The sequence below is a fragment of the Eleutherodactylus coqui genome, chromosome 2 (genome assembly GCF_035609145.1).
Source record: "Eleutherodactylus coqui strain aEleCoq1 chromosome 2, aEleCoq1.hap1, whole genome shotgun sequence".
NCBI classification, from domain to species: Eukaryota; Metazoa; Chordata; class Amphibia; order Anura; family Eleutherodactylidae; genus Eleutherodactylus; species Eleutherodactylus coqui.
This window is the reverse complement of record NC_089838.1, coordinates 109,053,704-109,076,521: the sequence shown is the minus strand read 5'-3', so window position 1 is coordinate 109,076,521 and position 22,818 is coordinate 109,053,704. Positions and strand designations below refer to the sequence as shown.

Sequence of the window (22,818 nt, the reverse complement as noted above, 5' to 3'; positions counted from 1 at the left end):
TGAGATGCTGCCATATAGGCTTGTGGAAACGGAGGCTTTCAAAAGCATGATGGCGGCGGCGGCCCCGCACTACTCGGTTCCCAGTTGCCACTACTTTTCCGATGTGCCGTCCCAGGCCTGCACGACCACATCTCCCGCAACATTGTACGCGCCCTCACCAACGCGGTTACTGCCAAGGTCCACTTAACAACAGACACGTGGACAAGCACAGGTGGGCAGGGCCACTATATCTCCCTGATGGCACATTGGGTGAATTTAGTGCAGGCTGGGACAGAGTCAGAGCCTGGGACCGCTCACGTCCTACCCACCCCCGAATTGCGTGCCCCAGCTCGGTGGTGGTATCTGCGGCGGTGTATGCTTCCTCCACTAAACCACCCTCCTCCTCCTCCTACGCAACCTCTGTCTCGCAATCAAGATGTGTCAGCAGCAGCACGTCGCCAGCAGTCGGTGTCGCGCGGCATGGCAGCACAGCGGTGGGCAAGCGTCAGCAGGCCGTGCTGAAACTACTCAGCTTAGGAGAGAAGAGTCAGACGGCCCACGAACTGCTGCGGGGTCTGACAGAGCAGACCGACCGCCGGGTCAGCGCACATTTCCGCAACTCCAAGACGGACGCTGCCACCCTGCGGACCCTGCAACATCGGTTTCATCTGCCAGTGCACTGATTGCTGTGCGACTGCCCACACAGTGGAACTCTACATGGGGACAGCCATGTGTTGCGAACAGGTACCCTGGCACACATGGCTGACTTCATGTTAGGATGCCTTTCTCGTGACCCTCGCGTTACACGCATTCTGGCCACTACGGATTACTGGGTGTACACACTGCTCGACCCACGGTATAAGGAGAACCTTTCCACTCTCATTCCCGAAGAGGAAAGGGGTTCGAGAATGATGCTCTACCACAGGGCGCTGGTGGACAAACTGATGGTAAACTTCCCATCCGACAGCGCTAGTGGCCGAAGGCGCAGTTCCGAGGGCCAGGTAGCAGGGGAGGCGCAGAGATCAGGCAGCATGTACAGCGCAGGCCGGGGACCATTATCCAAGGCCTTTGCCAGCTTTCTGGCTCCCCAGCAAAACTGTGTGACCGGTCCCCAGTCAAGGCTGAGTTGGCGGGAGCACTGTAAAAGGATGGTGAGGGAGTACGTAGCCGATCGCACGACCATCCTCGGTGATACCTCTGCCCCCTACAACTACTGGGTGTCGAAGCTGGACACGTGGCCTGAACTCGCGCTGTATGCCCTGGAGGTGCTTGCTTGTCCTGCGGCTAGCGTCTTGTCAGAGAGTGTGTTTAGTGTGGCTGGGGGAATCATCACGGATAAGCGTACCCACCTGTCAACCGACAGTGCCGACAGGCTTACACTCATCAAGATGAGCAAAGCCTGGATTTCCCCAGACTTCTCTTCTCCACCAGCGGACAGCAGCGATACCTAAACAATACGTAGGCTGCACCTGCAGATGGAAGCATCGTTCTCTATCACCATCCAAAACGGGGACCTTTTTGCTTCATCAATCTGTGTATTCTATTCCTCCTCCTCCTCCTGCTCCTCCTCCTGAAACCTCACATAATCACGCCGAACGGGCAATTTTTCTTAGGCCCACAAGGCTCACTCATATAATTTTTGTAAACAATTTTTATATGTTTCAATGCTTATTAAAGCGTTGAAACTTTCACCTCAACCAATTTTTATTTTTACTGGGCTGCCTCCAGGCCTAGTTACCAATTAAGCCACATTAACCAAAGCGATTAATGGGTTTCACCTGCCCTCTTGGTTGGGCATGGGCAATTTTTCTCAGGTACATTAGTACTGTTGGTACACCAATTTTTGGGGCCCTCGCCTACAGTGTAATCAAATTAATTTTTAGCCCACCTGCATTACAGCTGGCGTTACATCAGCTGTGTTGGCCACTGCAATGGGATATATTTATGTACCGCCGGTGGGTTCCAGGGCGCCACCCCTGCTGTGGGTCCACAGGGAGTTGTAACTGCATGTGTCCACTTCTAAAGATCCCCAGTCTGACTGGGGCATGCAGTGTGGGCCGAAGCCCACCTGCATTAAACATGACATTACCTCAGCTGTGATGGGCAATGCAATGGGATATATTTATGTACCGCCGGTGGGTTCCAGGGAGACACCCATGCTGTGGGTCCACAGGGAGTTGTAACTGCATATGTCCACTTCTGAAGAACCCCAGTCTGACTGTGGCATGCAGTGTGGGCCGAAGCCCACCTGCATTAAACATGACATTACCTCAGCTGTGATGGGCAAAGCAATGGGATATATTTATGTACCGCCGGTGGGTTCCAGGGAGCCACCCATGCTGTGGGTCCACAGGGAGTTGTAACTGTATGTGTCCACTTCTAAAGAACCCCAGTCTGACTGGAGCATGCAGTGTGGGCCGAAGCCCACCTGCATTAAACATTACATTACCTCAGCTGTGATGGGCAATGCAATGGGATATATTTATGTACCGCCGGTGGGTTCCAGGCAGCCACCCATGCTGTAGGTCCACAGGGAGTTGTAACTGCATGTGTCCACTTCTAAAGAACCCCAGTCTGACTGGGGCATGCAGTGTGGGCCGAAGCCCACCTGCATTAAACATGACATTACCTCAGCTGTGTTGGGCAATGCAATGGGATATATTTATGTACCGCCGGTGGCTTCCTGGCACCCACCCATGCTGTGGGTCCACAGGGAGTTGTAACTGCATGTGTCCACCTCTAAAGAACCCCAGTCTGACTGGGTCATGCAGTGTGGGCCGAAGCCCACCTGCATTAAACATGACATTACCTCAGCTGTGATGGGCAATGCAATGGGATATATTTATGTACCGCCGGTGGCTTCCTGGCACCCACCCATGCTGTCGGTCCACAGGGACTTCACACTAGGGAGTTCTACCTGCCCGTGTCTATGAATTAAAAAGCCCGGTCAGGTTGGGGCATGCAGTGTGGGCGGAAGCCCACCTGCATTTAATCTGACGTTAGCTCTGCTTTCCAGGGCACTGCAATGGGATACATTTCTGTACAGCCGGTGGGTTCCAGGGAGCCACCCATGCTGTGGGTGCACACGGAATTCCCATTGCGGAGTTGTACCTGCCTGTGACTATTTATAAAAAACCGCGGTCTGACTGGGGCATGCAGACACCTTGACAGAATGAATAGTATGTGGCACATAGGTTCCCCATTGCTATGCCCACGTGTGCAGCTCCAGATGGAGGTGGCACAGGATTGGATTTCTCATTGCTTCTGTACAGCATTGTGGACTATCGCCCCGCCCCTTTTAAAGAGGGTCGCTGCCTAGCCGTGCCAACCCTCTGCAGTGTGTGCCTGCTTTTCCTCTGGCAGACGCACTGATAAACAGACATGAGGGTGGCGTGGCATGAGGGCAGCTGAAGGCTGGGCAGGGACAGTTTGGTGTGCGCTGTGGACACTGGGTCGTGGGGGGGTGGGGTTGGGCAGCATGTATCCCAGGAGAAGTGGCAGCGGAGTGTCATGCAGGCAGTGATTGTGCTTTGTTGGAGGTAGTGTGGTGCTTAGCTAAGATATGCATTGCTAATGAGGGCTTTTCAGAAGTAAAAGGTTGTTGGGAGGGGGGGGGGGGCACTCTTGCCGCTATTGTGGCTTAATAGTGGGACCTGGGAACTTGAGATGCAGCCCAACATGTAGCCCCTCGCCTGCCCTATCTGTTGCTCTGTCGTTCCCATCACTTTCTTGAATTGCCCAGATTTTCACAAACGAAAACCTTAGCGAGCATCGGCGATATACAAAAATGCTCGGGTCGCCCATTGACTTCAATGGGGTTCGTTACTCGAAACGGACCCTCGAGCATCGCGAAAAGTTCGTCTCGAGTAACGAGCACCCGAGCATTTTGGTGCTCGCTCATCTCTAATGTTCAACAAATGCCATCTGTCAAAAGTTTTCATCATGGCTATCAAGTAAAAGCATGATACATAGAGGTATATCTTTTAACAGAGGAATCTGAGGGTGTCAGTTGACTGTCAGATAGCATCCACTAAAAGTGTAAGTGCTTTTCTTTTAATCTTCTAATGCCACAAGACATTAGTTTATGTCCTGGTAGGGTGGTAGTTAATGCAACAGGATGTAAAAATAAAAAGGTTATGGCTTTTGAAAATTGGAAATGAAAATTCCCAAAAATTGTTGCATTCTTATGGCCAAAAGAGGCCATATCCATAAGGGGTTAAATGTTTATTTAACATCTCATACCATAAATCTTGCAATATGTTGGGTTAAGAGAAATGTTAGGAAAAGGCACTTCTACACATATCATGAAATTGCTCATATTTCAGTTATATTTGCCAGTAAGGAAGTGATCACTTCAGCTTAAAAAATACCTAAAGTGACATGGCATTATGATAAGCTAAATATTTGACTAAAAGGTAATCTAGAACACTCTTTAGTTGTCATACTGTATTATGTGAATGAAACACAATACAATAGTTGGGTTTATATTGTAACAGCAGGTTATTTGAGAGTCCCTAAAATTGCAAAAGTATAACAGATGGGGGAACATTTCACAACCTTTAGGTCATGTTTAATGTCACTGAGGTGCTGACAAATGCATCATTCTAGGGTATAAATACTGCAGTTTTAGAGGTAGTTTAATAGACCTCCAGCTAATCTCCTAGCATCTACATAACTGACTAAAGAGCCATTTTATTGTCTCCCATCATGAAGGCTGCAATAGCTTTTCTTTTTGTGGCTCTAAACTGCTACATTGGTAAGTTTATATACTTAAGATCTTAGTTTTTCATGCTAACAAAATATAATGTTGGAGATCTTTTATAATCAGAACTTTTATTAGGGACTACTAAAGTAGTGAATTTGTAAATTTACTGAATTGCTAAGTGAGAACTGATGTGTACATTTCTATTAAATATATAGAAAAAACGTAATACAGGAATTGACTTACTCTGTTTGAAAGGAGCAATGGATGATAATATATTTCTTCCTTACTTTGTATAGAGTTTGGAAATACAGGATCCATTGCTACTGGTGGAGTTCCAAAAGGTGAGTAGCTATTGCATTTTTAATATAAGCCCCCTTGCATATAAAAGTTTTTTCCTTCTTTTATCACATAAGATCAAAATTTGTTATGATAGTAAAAAAGATAGCAGAATATTTTATCAACATTTAAAAAAATATTCATCCATATTAGTTCAAAAAAACTTTATTTTTGACTTAGTAACATGCCAGTACAGGATATGAGTTTTGTTTTTGGACTGATACTATATAATTCACTTTGAAGTTTTAATATGCTTACTGTGTGACTTTCAATTTTGTAATTGTTCAGATATACCTAGCATCCCAAAGAGCTGTCTTGAAAAGTTACTTAAGGTAAGAAATTAAGTATTGTATATATTAAACTTTACACCTTTACACTTTTATAGAATAATGGGAGCTACTATTTTCACCTTTGAACATCATTATATAGTTCATTTATACGCTAGTTATATTATACATAAAAAGTTGAACAACAATATACATGCTTTCTGGGGCGTAGCTAAAGGCTCAGAGACCCAGGTACAAAAGTTCAGCTCGCACCTCCCCCCTGTACCTGCACTACATAGAACTGCACTGCAAAACAAATTTACATACGTGATCAAGCTCCTTGGCATACGCTTTCCAAACATAACCCATTTCCTGGACTATGTGAAAATTTATTTGTAGCCACCCAGGCTGTGTTCATGTTTTTGTTGCATTCTTGAACCACAATTAAAAAACTCATTAAAAAACTGCATGCTGTATTCAAAAACCACATGTGCTTTTAAGAAACTGCACACACCATTAAAACCACATGTGGATTTAAACAATACATGAGTTTTTTTTTTAAACTAAAGTGTTTACGCACTTTACACACAATAGAAAAAAATGCAACAATCACATACAGGAGGTACATAGGTTATACCAGTATAGTGCATATCACTATATACAGGATGTATAACTTATACTAGCTCTGCGTGTATAATTATATACAGAGGTACATAGGTTATACCAGTATGGTCCATATCACTATATACAGGATGTATAACTTATACCAGCTAATTATTTGGTGTATAACCATGGCTTCAGTATATCCCAGTTAAGTAACATAATATTCTATAACACATTACACAATTCTTCTAGTATAGTTTGAAGTTAACTATCAGTGTTATCAACAGGTTGATGTTCCGGAGACACTTATAAAACTTCAAGAATTGCTCTGCCTGTACATGCAGGGAAAGGTATGCATGCATATATTGAATTACTCCATGCTGTCCTTTTACTGGGCATTTAAAAATATGCAAAGGGTTCATTTACACATATCAAAATTTGTGTTCAACATGCGGATTTTGACACAAATTTGAAAATGGCCTAATTAGATGACAATTTTGTTGCAGAAACCGCATTTAAACATAGGTTTTGGTGCGGATCTCAATAGCGAAAATTCCACAGTATCCTGCGGAATATTTTGGTATATGTGAAAGAACCCTAACACTGGCAGATATTTTAACCATCTGCAAATGTCCTTTTAAAAACCTACCATTTGGGTTGTGTTATATACTATCAATATAGCGTATGAGCTGCAATCACTTTTGCGTCTCTATTAGAGATGAGCGAACACGTTCGGCTCCGCCCCTTTTTCGCCCGAACACCGAACTTTGCGAACACTTCAGTGTTCGGGCGAAAAAGTTCGGGGGCCGCCGTGGCAGCGCGGGGGGGTGCGGCGGGGAGTGGGGGGGAGAGGGAGAGAGAGAGGGCTCCCCCCTGTTCCCCGCTACTGCCGCCCGCGCCGCCGCGCATCTCCCCGCCCCCCGGCGGCACCCGGACACTTACGCGCGAACACTGCAGTGTTCGGCAAAGCCGGTGTCCGGGTGCGGATGTGTCCGTAACGGACACGTTCGCTCATCCCTAGTCTCTATGTTTTTATGAACAGAGATAATAAAACATCACTCTATGGATTGGGCAACTAATGTGTGTAAATGTTATTATTTTTTTTAACTTTACAGAAAGATCACAATGAGGAACTATACAAAGAGTTCCTAAAGCAAGTGCACGAGGCTTTGGTAAATATTTAAAACATATATGATTTTCTTTATAATTTGTTAATAAAACATATTTTCAAAAACAATTTTATACAAAATGTTATACGTAGAATCATGGAATGGTAGAGTTGGAAGGGATCTCCAGGGCAGGATACACTAAATAATTCAAGACAGATGTCTGTCCTGCCTCTGTTTAAAGACTTCCATTGAAGGAGAACTCACCACCTACTGTGGCAACCTGTTTCACTCATTGATCACCCTTACTGTCAGAAAGTTTTTTTAATATCTAATTTGTGTCTCCGCCCTTTCAGCTTCATCCCGTTGCTTCTAGTCTTTCCCTATGCAAATGAGAATAGGGCTAATCCCTCTGCACTGTGACAGCCCTTCAGATATTTGTAGACAGCTATTAAGTCTCCTCTCAGCCTCCTTTTTGCAAGCTAAACATTCCCAGATCCTTTAACCGTTCCTCATAGGACATGATTTGCAGCTGGTAGCTCTTCTCCGAACTTGGTCCAGTTTGTCTATGTCTTTTTTTAAATTGGTGTGCCCAGAACTGGACACAGTATTCCATATGATGTAAGGAACAGAAGAGGGGAATAATTACCTCACATGATCAAGACTCTATGCTTCTTTTAATACATCCCAAAATTGTGTTTGCCTTATTTGTTGGTGCATCACACTGTTGACTCATGTTCAGTCTGTGATCTATTCATATACCCAAGTCTTTTTTTACATGTGCTGCTACTTAGCCCAATTTTTCCCATTCTGTATGTGATTTTTTCATTTTTCTTTCCCAGATGTAGAACCTTGCATTTCTCTTTGTTAAATACCATTCTGTTAATCGCCACCCACTGTTTAAGCTTTTTAGATCTTTTTGAATCCTCTCGCTCTTCTCTAATTTTAGCTATCCCTCCTTGCTTTGTGTCATCTGCAAATATGATCAGTTTCCACTCAATTCCCTCCTTCAGATCATTTATAAAAATGTTGAACAACACTGAGCCCAGTACAGAGCCTTGTGGTACTTGTTACTAGGTACTGAAATACAAAATTGTGAACCCATTGATAAAAATGTAATGCTTGTGCCCAGAAATTACGATTTAAATATTTTTTTTTTATCTTGGGCTCAATAAAGCCTATCATACTTATAAATATTATGAAATTCAACTTTATTGTGAATAATGACTGTTCTATATTGTATTATATTACAATTCTTGTTTTATATGTTATTTAGAAAGATGCAGGTTGTACAGTAGATGAAATCTTGAGCACTGAAGACTTCCTGGTAATTATCTTACAAGCTGCTATTCACAACTTTGTATATTTAAACAAAACAATATCCAATTGCTTTGTTTGGTTTATAGGAACAGATTGGGGACAAGGTTGGAGAGGCAGCTGAAAAGCTTGGGTTGGAACTCCTAAAATTAGTGGTAAGCACTTCTATTACTTTATATCTAATTGAGAATCTCTGGGTTTTATAAAAAAAAATTTAAATATAAAATTTACAAAATTATTCTAGTCTCAAAATTGGTGAACTTTATCAAAATCACTGGGCTATATGTACTTATCTAGAAGTGCTAAAAGTCTTGCTCATTTTGCATCAAATAAGGGAGTACATGCTGAGCACATTTATTATGTTTATTTGACAATTTTTGTGCCTTACTCATCAAAAAGGTGTAGCTGAGTGGAATTTATGTTGCTTGCTGGAAAAGTGGCATTTCTTCAGATGTGACAATGCCGCAATCAATACATTTTTTAATTGATCTGCACCAAAAAGAAGGTGCAGCTCATGCCAGAATACTGTTGCATACCAATATTACATGCTCCGCATTGTTTATATATTGAAAGTCAATAATTTGCTATAGCTTGAACAATGGACAACAGTACAATTATGGATAAGAAAGCCACATAATTTATAATTATACATAATTCCATCATATAAGATAAATATCCCATGCTATATGGTACATTATAATCTATTCTACTACTTAATTATAGGAGGAACTTGGAGTAAGCGATATTGTCCTGAATGTTTTATGTGATTTGCTGGTAAGACGATCAAATATAAAGAAATATCTGTCCGTTGTTGGACTCATTTTCCAATCAATAAATGTAATTCTGTAATTTAAACATATTTTATAGGGAGAGACACTGAAAAGTTTGGGCGAGTCATTGGTAAGATTCATCTAGTCATCTTTGGCTAATGTTTATGTGTGTAAATTAAGGACATTTTTAATTTATAATAGTGTAAACATACTATAAAAAAAGAAGCTTAATTTCATTTAGGGCAGGACAAGTACTTCCAACAAAAGATCTGAAAATTAGTTTAGTGTTTTGCTTACCACCCACCCCCCTCCCCTTTGCCACTGATTACCCTGAGTGATGTTTATTCAACATGCAAAACATATTACGATTTTCAACAAACAGAGCTCATTCTACTTGCTGAAGCTTCGGCTACATTGACCATAATCTTGGCTTTAAAAATAAGGCCAAAAGTATATCTGTAGCCACAAATTAACTGGAGCTGGAGCTATTTAAAGTTAGAGCTGGAATACTGAATTTGCAACTCTCACTTCAGTCAGTGTGAAGAGCAAAGAGGGGACAGCTGAGTACCATCTGTGATTCTTCTATTTGTCCCCCTGATGCATGGGAGGATAACATAGACTTATATTCATATTATCCCACACCCTCATAAATCAGAGAGCATTTTTGAACCCTGTTAAACTTTTTTCCTAGAAAGAAGTGAAAAGATGAGCACTTGCTGATCTAATAACTTTTAACCCTGTTGATTCTGCTGTCCTTACTGACCACAGTATCTAATTGTACAGCAATTTTTGTTAAAAAAACAAACATTTTTTTTCTCCTTAGGACCCTTTCACATGTGTGCATGTGAGTTGCACCTGACATTCTCGGGTGCAACTCACATTGGACAACATATAAACACCCTGTCTGTGTCCTGTCCGATACCCATAAGCAGTGGACACTGCATGTTCAATTCTAGTCTGTGATAAGAATTGGAATAAGAGTTGCTGAGTTTCTGTGGGAATAGCCTAATTTTCTACAATGGGTTTGTGCGCTGTCTTTGTAAATCAAAGAGAACACATTGGCAGGAAACATGCCTGTGTGATTTGGCCCTTTTACAATTTTTTAAAAGGAACCTGTCACATCCCCACTGTGCCAGAAAATTTTGATTCTGTTAGCGGACATGACAGGGAGCCGGTGATGTATTTTTTTACTTACCCACTCCCCCGATCCAGTGCTGTCACCCAGTGAAGATTGTGTGCCACAAAAATCTGACTCTTTACAGATTCCCGCATGCACTCTCCCATGCAAGTCTATTGGAGAGCGTGCGCATGGGAACCCTACAACAGTCTGAGCTTTGTCCATGCAGCAATTTCACTGGGTGACAGCAGATGAGTATAGAGTATAAAAAATACATTCCCCGACTCCCTGCCACATCCCCTAACAGCACCATAACTTAGTTTAGGATTCTGTGAGGTCATGACAGGTTCCCTTTACGTATTGAAAATAAAAACTACACATAATTATCTTCACATCCATAACAACTCGTACTGTAAAACATTAGACTATTTTTCTAGTCCAGTAAATGTAATTTTAAAAAAATGTAAAAGTTAAAATAGATGCTTTTTATTATGGCTGCAGAAAAACAAAAGGGGAAATGATTTATTTGTTCCTAACTCTAAAATTAGTTATGTCAATAAGGGGTAAAATTGAGTTAGGGTGAATAAATTATGTGCCAAATATATCTCCAAGAGACAAATTTAAAATCTACAATTACAAAAGTGTGATTTCTGGCATGTTGATGGGTTAATGACTGATGGGTTAATTAATAAAGCCTATTGTAAAATATCACAGTTGGCATGCAGTGACATCATACCAGCATATGTTGTTGTTATTCTTACATCTCTCTTTAAATAATGTTATTTCCATTAGGGTGGTTTGGGCGGGGCAACTAACATTGTGAGCGGATTGCTAGGCTAAGGAAAAAATCCTGATGTAAGTTATCTATTTGTTTTTCAATATGTAGTGTATCAGTATCCAAAATTGTATCATATTATAAAGTAAAACATAAAGAACCAACATACTGGCTTTATTAAATGATGATAAGACTCCATTCACATTATAGAAATGTGTGCACCCAGCATGTTAAACCCTTTAATGCCACAGGACGTAAATTTACATTCTGGAAGGGTGGTAGTTAGTATTACAGGATGTAAACGTACGTCCTGTGGATGGCGCAGATGCAGATGCTAAGCCCATACGATCCTGCCATCCTGTGACTGATAGCCGGCCTCCGGCTTCAACAGCTAGGATTGATAAGAAAACTGATCCCCGCTGTTAAACCCTTACATGTCGAGATCAATGTACATTGCTGCATATATAGGGTTCACAGAAGGAGCAAACTCCCCATGTGATGTCATCAGCCCTTCGTGATGTAATTCAGGTCTGGTGTCTGGGCCTGCCATGGCCTGTGATCCCTATTTTGAGCAATAAGGCATTGCAATACAGAAGTACTGCAATTCATTATTATCATAGCGATCAGGAACATAAGAATGTGAGTAAAAATTGTGTAAAAAACACACAAAAAAACTTAAAAACTTTTTGCACACTTTCCTCTTTGTATAAAAAAAATAATACCTTTTAATACAACTCACATATTTGGTATCATCATATCCATAACAACCTGTACAATAAAATTGAACACACTATTAATCCGGCATGGCAAAAACCTAAACAAAAAGTAAGCAAAATGCTTATTTTGTTAATTTTGGCTTCCAAAAAATGTGATAAAAGTGACCAAAAAAGCTGTGTGTACCCCAAAATAGTACCAATTAAAAAATACAGCTCACTATGCAAAAAAAGAAGCCATTAAAGTGCTCCACCCTTTAGAAAATTCAAAAGTTATGAGCAGAGGCATAACTTGAAGCTTCTGGGCCCCAAAATAAAACCTGTAAAAGGGCCCCCAACTATAATGCTTTATTCATACTACTAGGCTCCCTATATGGAGAAGAGAGGCCTTATGGGACCCCTAAGGGTCCTGGGCCTAGGTGCAACCCCATCCTCTGCATCTTCTATAGTTACACCACTGGTTATGAGTCTTTGAGTGCAATGATTTCAAAAATAATCCAAGAAGGATTTTTATTTTGAAAAGTGGAAAAACCTGAAAAAAAAAGTTATTAATATCTTAGTTGTACCAGCCCATGAGAATAATTTATCTTGTCATTTATGCTGCATGATTAGTGCTGTAAAAAAAATAATGACAGAATTTATGTTTTTTCTCTGCCCTTCCCTCCAAAAAAATACATTATATCTACCCAAAAATTGTATCGACAAAAACAACAGTTTGCTGCACAAAAAAAAGTCCTCATATGATCACGAGGATGGAAAAAAAATGGCTTTTGAAGAATAAAGATGAAAATGCCCCAAAAACTGTTGTGTTCTTATAGACAAAATAGGCCATGTCTTTAAGGCATTAAAGGTGCACAGTTCCTATAGAGCGATACTATGGAGATGTAGGCATTTATATATTATTATTTGGTATCTCCATGCAGCATCATATTATGGAAATATTTTTTCATAGTAGCTGTGCTTGCAGAGAAGAATATCTTCATAATAACGTCAGTTTCAGACAAGTGTAGGAAAACACATCCGCAATATGGATCCGAATTACACGTGTTTTAAAAGACATTACATTCGTATGTCATGAAATTTTCAGCCGTATTTGCCTCCGTATTTTTATTATTTTCTTTCGGGTATAATGACTGATCTGTATTTGCCAAATAGAGCATAATACAAATATGGAGGCAAATACGCAAAAATAGCTCATGCAGCATGGTTGTAAAAAGTATGAGCATGTAATTAACTCTTCATATTACGATCCCCTCACCACAGACCTAATAAGAAACAATAATACGCCCACCTGAAAGTGGCCTAAAAGTAATGTAGAGCTCTCTGAAGTCATGGTGATATCTTATATTACTAATACAATAATGCAGTTCCACTCTTGGCAATATGAAGGCAATAATTATAGTAGCACTCAAGCACTGTGAACAATATGAGTCACATCTGTGATATGACTTTTCCCACTTTCATAAGCACACACATTTAATCTGTATTTGTAAGCCAAAAATAAAGCGTCCCATTATAATTTTTCTGTGTTTAGGATCCACTCTTGGTCTTGGTCTACAAATACTGAAATGTTCATCTTGTGAAGCTAGCTTTCATTTGCAGACTCTTGTTTAGTGTGTTAGCTTAGGAAACATAATTATATAAAAGTTCTGGTAATATTGGCAATAACTCTGAGCATAAAATATATTGATTGATATTCTATTTCTTCTTATTAATATTTTAGTTATCACATTTGAAGCCATCAATCAAGGCGGATTAAAAATTAAAGTCAACCACGTGCTATTACTCCTATGATTCATTGATGATCCATGTTGATTTGAATAAATCTATTATTCATCATTATATAAGTGTCTCTGATCATTTGTCATCTTTTAGATTATTTTTGGGGTTCCATGATCTCACAGTTTATGTGCAGGGCTGATGTCAGGCAAAGTCTGACTCTGGGCAAAATTAAAGTAAATCTGTCGTTAGAAAACTACTAGAGATGAGTGAGCACCAAAATGCTCGGGTGCTCGTTACTCGGGACGAAATTATCGCGATGCTCGAGGGTTCGTTTCGAGTAACGAACCCCATTGAAGTCAATGGGCGACCCGAGCATTTTTGTATATCGCCGATGCTCGCTAAGGTTTTCATTTGTGAAAATCTGGGCAATTCAAGAAAGTGATGGGAACGACACAGCAACGGATAGGGCAGGCGAGGGGCTACATGTTGGGCTGCATCTCAAGTTCCCAGATCCCACTATTAAGCCACAATAGTGGCAAGAGTGACTCCCCCCCTCCCAACAACTTTTACTTCTGAAAAGCCCTCATTAGCAATTCATACCTTAGCTAAGCACCACACTACCTCCAACAAAGCACAATCACTGCCTGCATGACACTCCGCTGCCACTTCTCCTGGGTTACATGCTACCCAACCCCCCCCCCCCCCGCACGACCTAGTGTCCACAGCGCACATCAAAGTGTCCCTGCGCAGCCTTCAGCTGCACTCATGCCACACGCTGGCCTCATAGCCACACCACCCTCATGTCTATTTATAAGTGCGTCTGCCATGAGGAGGAACCGCAGGCACACACTGCAGAGGGTTGGCACGGCTAGGCAGCGACCCTCTTTAAAAGGGGCGGGGCGATAGCCCACGATGCTGTACAGAAGCAATGAGAAATATAATCCTGTGCCACCGCCATCAGGAGCTGCACACGTGGGCATAGCAATGGGGAACCTATGTGCCACACACTATTCATTCTGTCAAGGTGTCTGCATGTCCCAGTCAGACCGCGGTTTTTTATAAATAGTCACAGGCAGGTACAACTCCGCAATGGGAATTCCGTGTGCACCCACAGCATGGGTGGCTCCCTGGAACCCACCGGCTGTACATAAATGTATCCCATTGCAGTGCCCATCACAGCTGAGGTAACGTCCGATTAAATGCAGGTGGGCTTCGGCCCACACTGCATGCCCCAGTCACACTGGGGTTCTTTAGAAGTGGACACATGCAGTTACAACTCCCTGTGGACCCACAGCAATGGTGGGTGCCAGGAAGCCACCGGCGGTACATAAATATATCCCATTGCATTGCCCATCACAGCTGATGTAACGTCAGCTTTAATGCAGGTGGGCAAAAAATTTATTGGATTACACTGTAGGCGAGGGCCCCAAAAAATTGGTGTACCAACAGTACTAATGTACCTCAGAAAAATTGCCCATGCCCAACCAAGAGGGCAGGTGAAACCCATTAATCGCTTTGGTTAATGTGGCTTAATTGGTAACTAGGCCTGGAGGCAGCCCAGTTAAAATAAAAATTGGTTCAGGTGCAAGTTTCAACGCTTTAATGAGCATTGAAACGTATAAAAATTGTTTACAAAAATTATATGACTGAGCCTTGTGGGCCTAAGAAAAATTGCCCGTTCGGCGTGATTACGTGAGGTTTCAGGAGGAGGAGCAGGAGGAGGAGGATGAATAGAATACACAGATTGATGAAGCAAAAAGGTCCTCGTTTTTGATGGTGATAGAGAACGATGCTTCCATCCGCGGGTGCAGCCTACGTATTGCTTAGGTATCGCTGCTGTCCGCTGGTGGAGAAGAGAAGTCTGGGGAAATCCAGGCTTTGTTCATCTTGATGAGTGTAAGCCTGTCGGCGCTGTCAGTTGAGCCATAAAGCTGGCAAAGGCCTTGGAGAATGTTCCCCTGCTGCGCTGTACATGCTGCCTGTTCTCTGCACCTCCCCTGCTACCTGGCCCTCGGAACTGCACCTTCTGCCACTAGCGCTGTCGGATGGGAGTGTTACCATCAGTTTGTCCGCCAGGGTCCTGTGGTATAGCATCACTCTCGAACCGCTTTCCTCTTCAGGTATGAGAGTGGAAAGGTTCTCCTTATACCGTGGGTCGAGCAGTGTGTACACCCAGTAATCCGTAGTGGCCAGAATGCGTGTAACGCGAGGGTCTCGAGAAAGGCATCCTAACATGAAGTCAGCCATGTGTGCCAGGGTACCTGTACGCAACACATGGCTGTCCTCACTAGGAAGATCACTTTCAGGATCCTCCTCCTCCTCCGGCCATACACGCTGAAAGGATGACAGGCAAGCATTATGGGTACCCTCAGCAGTGGGCCAAGCTGTCTCTTCCCCCTCCTCCTCATGCTCCTCCCCCTCCTCCTCAACGCGCTGAGATATAGACATGAGGGTGCTCTGACTATCCAGCGACATACTGTCTTCCCCGCCTCTGTTTCCAAGCGCAAAGCGTCTGCCTTTATGCTTTGCAGGGAACTTCTCAAGAGGCATAGCAGAGGAATGGTGACGCTAATGATTGCAGCATCCCCGCTCACCATCTGGGTAGACTCCTCAAAGTTTCCAAGGACCTGGCAGATGGCTGCCAACCAGGCCCACTCTTCTGTAAAGAATTGAGGAGGATGACTTCCACTACGCCGCCCATGTTGGAGTTGGTATTCCACTATAGCTCTATGCTGCTCATAGAGTCTGGCCGACATGTGGAGCGTAGAGTTCCACCGTGTGGGCACGTCACACAGCAGTCGGTGCACTGGCAGATTAAACCGATGTTGCAGGGTCCGCAGGGTGGCAGCGTCCGTCTTGGACTTGCGGAAATGTGCGCTAACCCGGCGCACCTTTCCGAGCAGGTATGACAAGTGTGGGTAGCTTTTCAGAAAGCGCTGAACCACCAAATTAAAGACATGGGCCAGGCATGGCACGTGCGTGAGGCTGCCGAGCTGCAGAGCCGCCACCAGGTTACGGCCGTTGTCACACACGACCATGCCCGGTTGGAGGCTCAGCGGCGCAAGCCAGTGGTCGGTCTGCTCTGTCAGACCCTGCAGCAGTTAGTGGGCCGTGTGCCTCTTCTCTCCTTAGCTGAGTAGTTTCAGCACGGCCTGCTGACGCTTGCCCAACGCTGTGCTGCCACGGCGCGCGACACCGACTGCTGGCGACGTGCTGCTGCTGCTGCTGACACATCTTGATTGCGAGACAGAGGTTGCGTTGGAGGAGGAGGAGGAGGAGGAGGAGGGTGGTTTAGTGGAGGAAGCATACACCGGCGCAGATACCAGCACCGAGCTGGGGCCCGCAATTCTGGGGGTGGGTAGGACGTGAGCGGTCCCAGGCTCTGACTCTGTCCCAGCCTCCACTAAATTCACCCAATGTGCCGTCAGGATGATATAGTGGCCCTGCCCGCCTGTGCTTGTCCACGTGTCCGTTGTTAAGTGGACCTTGGCAGTAACCGCGTTGGTGAGGGCGCGTACAATGTTGCGGGAGACGTGGTCGTGCAGGGCTGGGACGGCACATCGGGAAAAGTAGTGGCAACTAGGAACCGAGTAGCACGGGGCCGCTGCCCTCATCATGCTTTTGAAAGCCTCCGTTTCCACAAGCCTATACGGCAGCATCTCCAGGCTGATCAATTTGGCTATGTGCACGTTTAACGCTGGAGCGTGCGGGTGCGTGGCGGCGTACTTGCGCTTGCGCTCAAACAGTTGCGCTAGCGACGTCTGGACGCTGCGCTGAGAGACATTACTGGATGGGGCCGAGGACAGCGGAGGTGAGGGTGTGGGTGCAGGCCGGTAGGCACTCGTGCCTGTGTCCTGAGAGGGGGGTTGGGTCTCAGTGGCAGGTTGGGGCACAGGGGGAGAGGCAGTGGTGCAAACCGGAGGCGGTGAACGTCCTTCGTCCCACCTTGTGGGGTGCTTGGCCATGATATGTCTGCGCATGCTGGTGGTGGTGGCTCCCCAGCCGATCTTGGCGCGACAAATGTTGCACACCACTGTTTGTCGCTCGTCAGGCATCTCTGTGAAAAACTGCCACACCTTAGAGCACCTTGGCCACTGCAGGGTGGCATGGCGCGAGGGGGCGCTTTGGGAAACGGTGGATTATTCGGTCTGGCCCTGCCTCTACCCCTGGCCACCGGACTGGCTCGGCCTGTGCCCACACCCTGACTTGGGCCTCCGCGTCCTCGCCCGCGTCCACGTCCTCTAGGCCTACCCCTACCCCTCAGCATGCTGTATTACCAGTAGTGCAGAAACAGAACGCTGTAATTAAATGTGCCGCTTATTGGCCTGTGGTTGGAGGCTGACTTCGCTTACGGAATGCACAGCAGAGGCAGGAAAGAATTTTGCGCAAGCCTGCTGTAACACTTAGCTGGCTGCGTATGAATTAGGACAACTACCTCCAGCAGAGACCCAGTACACTTGTGGACAGGAATACAGTGGTGATGTAAGAGGCAACACAGAGGCAGGAAAGAATTTTGCGCAAGCCTGCTGTAACACTTAGCTGGCTGCGTATGAATTAGGACAACTACCCCCAGTAGAGACCCAGTACACTGAGGACGGTCACAGGCAGCCCAAATAGATTTTTTTTCCCAAATGTTTTTGGAAAGGCCCACTGCCTATATACACTAAATATGTCTTCTGTCCCTGCCTCACCACTACTGGCCCTGGACAATGTAAAATTACTGCAGGACGCAATGCTCTGCACGGCCGATATACAAAAAAAAAAATGTGCAACACTGCAAAAAGCAGCCTCCACACTACTGCACACGGTTAGATGTGGCCCTAAGAAGGACCGTTGGGGTTCTTGAAGCCTAAAATAACTCCTAACGCTCTCCCTATAGCAGCTCCGGCACCAGCAGCACTGTCCCTGAACTATGTCAGAATGCATCTGTGGCGAGCCGCGGGAGGGGCCGATTTATATACTCGGGTGACACCTGATCACGCCAGCCACTCACTGCAGGGGGTGGTATAGGGCTTGAACGTCGCAGGGGGAAGTTGTAATGCCTTCCATGTCTTTCTATTGGCCAGAAAAGCGCGCTAACGTCTCAGAGATGAAAGTGAAAGTAACTCGAACATCGCGTGGTACTCATCTCGAGTAACGAGCATCTCGAACACGCTAATACTTGAACGAGTATCAAGCTCGGACGAGTACGTTCGCTCATCTCTAAAAACTACCTATTATATAAATCACATTTATGTTTAAAACAGATTGTTTAAGAACTTCTGGTACTTTTTTTCGGTTATTAAAGTCTAAATTTTTAAAAAATCCTAAAATCCTACATTTATCACGGTGACCACAAAGCCTATTAATAGTAGGCTGACACTTCCTGATTTGTAGAGAAAACATTACAGCAGTCATCTCACTAACATCACAGATAGCATTACACTGAAAGGTAATCCTTTCAGTAGATAACACAGGATCCACCAGTCACAATAGGTATAAACTGTGATTATGTACTCCCCTCCCTGCAAAATTACCTCTACACATATCAGGACAGAGCATGTATAGAACAGTCTCCCATACAAGTCAATGGGTCAACACTAGAGATGAGCGAGCACCAAAATGCTCGGGTGCTCGTTACTCGAGTCGAACTTTCAGTGATGCTCGAGAGTTCGTTTCGAGTAACGAACCCCATTGAAGTCAATGGGTGACTCGAGCATTTTTGTATATCGCCGATGCTCGCTAAGGTTTTCATTTGTGAAAATCTGCAAAACACAAGAAAGTGATGAAAACGACACAGAAACGAATAGGGCAGGCGAGGAGCTACATTTTGGGCTGTATCTCAAGTTCCCAGGTCCCACTATTAAGCCACAATAGCGGCAAGTAACAGCTGTGGCAGAGAAGAACGATGTTAGCCCATTGAATTCAATGGAGCCGTCAATACAGCCGACTCCATTGAAAGCAATGGGCTGCCGGCGATCGCGGGATGAATTGTCGGGAAAGGGTTAAATATATAAGTCCTTCCCTGCAATTAATCCAGAAATGTGTAAAAATAAAAAATATATATATACACACACCTGGTGCCGGCAGACGGAGTTCAGCGCGGCAGGCTGCAGTTCTCCTGAACTGCTCTGAACAGCTGTGAGTAGTATTCAGCAGGCGGGGATTTAAAATCCCCGCCTGCTGAATAAGATGCCTCTGATTGGTCACAGCCTGACCAATCAGAGGCCAGCCTTCACTCACACCCATTCATGAATTCCTGAATGGGTGAGTGAGGGCTGCCTCTGATTGGCTCAGGGGCAGGAGAGCCAATCAGAGGCAGCCCTCACTCACCCATTCATGAATTCATGAATGGGTGTGAGTGAGGGCTGGCCTCTGATTGGTCAGGCTGTGACCAATCAGAGGCATCTTATTCAGCAGGCGGGGATTTTAAATCTCCGGCTGCTGAATACTACTCACAGCTGTTCAGAGCAGTTCAGGAGAACTGCAGCCTGCCGCGCTGAACTCTGTCTGCCGGCACCAGGTGAGTATATATATATTTTTTATTTTTACACATTTCTGGATGAATTGCAGGGAAGGGCTTATATATTTAACCCTTTCCCGACAATTCATCCCGCGATCGCCGGCAGCCCATTGCTTTCAATGGAGTCGGCTGTATTGACGGCTCCATTGAATTCAATGGTCAGTGCTCGTTTAATCGAGACGAGTATCGCGTGGTGTTCGCCTCGAGTAACGAGCATCTTGAGCACCCTAATACTCGAACGAGCATCAAGCTCGGACGAGTATGCTCGCTCATCTCTAGTCAACACCTATCCATTGTATGAATGTCCCATTAGGCTGCTATAAAGCATATCTTCTTAATGCTGTTAAATGTAGCTCAAACAAGATGGCCTCAACAATCAGAAATCCAAAAATTCAAAATGTTCTCTTTCAGGTTTTAATTAATAAATCAAAAATTGGTAATGTAGCCCCTTTTTAAATGGAGCAATGTTTAATTATTGTACCGACAATATGGACTCATTCAGTTTATTCATACTACTATGTACATAGTACACCACTGATCTTTGACACTTCCAGAGGCATTGCTAGGTTCTTAAGAGATAATGGTCACAAGACACTAGTTATACCGTATGTCCACTTACCCCATAAACAAAGTGATTTATATAGAAATATTCAGTAGTTATCAAATATTACCTCCATACTACAAAACATACTAGAAAAGATCAATATTACAAATCATATCACTAAAAAACATCTACAAAAAGGCACATTAACCGCTCAGTATAATAAGATGAATTCATCTTTATTAAAGGGGTTGTCCCGCGCCGAAACGGGTTTTTTATTTTCAATAGCCCCCCCGTTCGGCGCGAGACAAACCCGATGCAGGGGTTTAAAAAAAAAACGGATTGTACTTACCCGAATCCCCGCGCTCCGGTGACTTCTTACTTACCTTGCGAAGATGGCCGCCGGGATCTTCACCCACGGTGGACCGCAGGTCTTCTCCCATGGTGCACCGTGGGCTCTGTGCATTCCATTGCCGATTCCAGCCTCCTGATTGACTGGAATCGGCACACGTGACGGGGCGGAGCTACGAGGAGCAGCTCTCCGGCACGAGCGGCCCCATTCAGAAGGGAGAAGACCGGACTGCGCAAGCGCGTCTAATCGGGCGATTAGACGCTGAAATTAGACGGCTCCATGGCGACGGGGACGCTAGCAACGGAGCAGGTAAGTGAATAACTTCTGTATGGCTCATAATTAATGCACGATGTATATTACAAAGTGCATTAATATGGCCATACAGAAGTGTATAACCCCACTTGCTTTCGCGGGACAACCCCTTTAAGACAAACAATTCATACAAAGATTAAAACAGAACAATTTATGTTAAATAACAACCAAATAAAACAGCTAAATAAGATGTACATAAAAACATTAGAGAACAGTCAACTGAAATTCAAGCCCTGATGGCATCCATCCTTACACGTTTTGGGTGTACGCCATCAGGGTTTGTAATCTAGTTGCCTGTTCTCTAAGATTTCCTTGCACATCTTATTTAGCTTTTCGGTAATTGGGTATTATTACTATTCCCTTCATATTAGCTATTTGTTGCATTTGCATTATTACACATAATATCTAAGCCATCCATTATGATTGGAAAGTGATTAGATTCATTAATTATTTATTCATCTATTTATCCTCATGGCTTTTAAATAGATGAGCGAACCTACTCGTTTCGAGTAATTACTCGATCGAGTACCGCGATTTTCGAGTACTTCAGTACTCGGGTGAAAAGATTCGGGGGGCGCCGGGGGGCGGGGGAGGCGTGGCGGCGCAGGGGGTAGCAGCGGGGAACAGAGGGGAGCCCTCTCTCTCTCCCTCCCCCCCCACTCCCCGCTGCAACCCCCCACTCACCCATGGCACCCACCCGAATCTTTTCGCCCGAGCACGGAAGTACTCGAAAATCGCGGTACTCGGGTGAAAAAGGGGCGTGGCCGAGTAGGTTCGCCCATCTCTACTTTTAAACATGACCTTGTTCTGCCCTTGTAATCCTTGTATGAATTGTTTGCATTAATAAAGATGACTTCATGTTATTCTACTCAATGGTTTATATGGCTTTTTGCTGGAATGTTTTGTTAATTTTACACCAAACCGCGCACTTTTTTTCTATGTCAGATCAAAAATTATAGGTCTATATATACAATCAATATACAAGACTTAATTAATACTGCCACAGCAGAACCATTATCATTATATCACTTATTAGTGTCTTGATAACATTACCATACTGTTAGTGAATAAAATCCAGTCTACTAAGATCAAAATTACCCTAAACAGAGACCATGTAGTGGTAGATACTACATAATGGTAATTCTACTCAGAAGCTCTCCACTCTGATTAGCTTACAGTAAAACCCAGTGACTCACAAATGAGGCCTCCCTCACACATGCGTTGCTGAGAGCGTCGCAATTTAAATCGCAACGCTTTACCACGTTTTACGTTCACTTTCGTCTGCAGCGATTCTGCAGCCGATGCCACCTTCTAGCACTCCTTGTCATTGATAAGGAGTGCTAAACGCCCCCAAACACAACACACTCTGCTCCAAAAGTGTCGGTATGAGGGCGGCCTAACATCTTGTTGGAGTTTCTTAATTTTCCTATCACTTCAGTTTAGCCCAGGCAACAATGCAGACTTCACCTGGCCACAAGTTCTGTGGTGTTTGCTGTCCAGACATTTTTTTCAGCATCCAATTACCTATGTATGCAAAGTCCTGGTTATGCTCTATTATATTAATTTTTTAAAACCTATTATTTAGCCAAGATTGCTGATAAGACCTCTTCAGTGATATACAGTACAATAAAAGGACGTGAAGGTTTTTGGTTTAACATCAGACCTGTATATACAAAAAAAATCAGATACTGTAAGTATAAAT

At 44.1% G+C, this 22,818-nt stretch overlaps 1 protein-coding gene across 1 annotated transcript; it reads left to right on the top strand.

Annotated features, from left to right (window-relative positions):
• The first annotated feature begins 4,626 nt into the window (after positions 1–4,626).
• Positions 4,627–13,534, top strand: LOC136610611 (ranaspumin-like). Its single transcript, XM_066589833.1, has 11 exons — positions 4,627–4,735; positions 4,981–5,025; positions 5,309–5,352; positions 6,177–6,239; positions 7,005–7,061; positions 8,272–8,322; positions 8,402–8,467; positions 9,036–9,086; positions 9,180–9,212; positions 10,992–11,054; positions 13,411–13,534. Exons 1-10 carry the CDS (start codon positions 4,687–4,689, stop codon positions 11,037–11,039), a joined length of 507 nt encoding a protein of 168 aa, XP_066445930.1. The 5' UTR covers positions 4,627–4,686; the 3' UTR covers positions 11,040–11,054; positions 13,411–13,534.
• The last annotated feature ends 9,284 nt before the right edge of the window (positions 13,535–22,818 follow it).

What these genes read in the sequence shown, in the direction of transcription:
- LOC136610611 (XM_066589833.1), top strand. Translation starts at nt 4,687, where the DNA reads ATGAAGGCTGCAATAGCTTTTCTTTTTGTGGCTCTAAACTGCTACATT. An exon ending in GTCTTGAAAAGTTACTTAAG is followed by an intron (nt 5,353 to 6,176) that starts GTAAGAAATTAA and finishes TGTTATCAACAG; the next exon opens with GTTGATGTTCCGGAGACACT. An exon ending in ATGTTTTATGTGATTTGCTG is followed by an intron (nt 9,087 to 9,179) that starts GTAAGACGATCA and finishes CATATTTTATAG; the next exon opens with GGAGAGACACTGAAAAGTTT.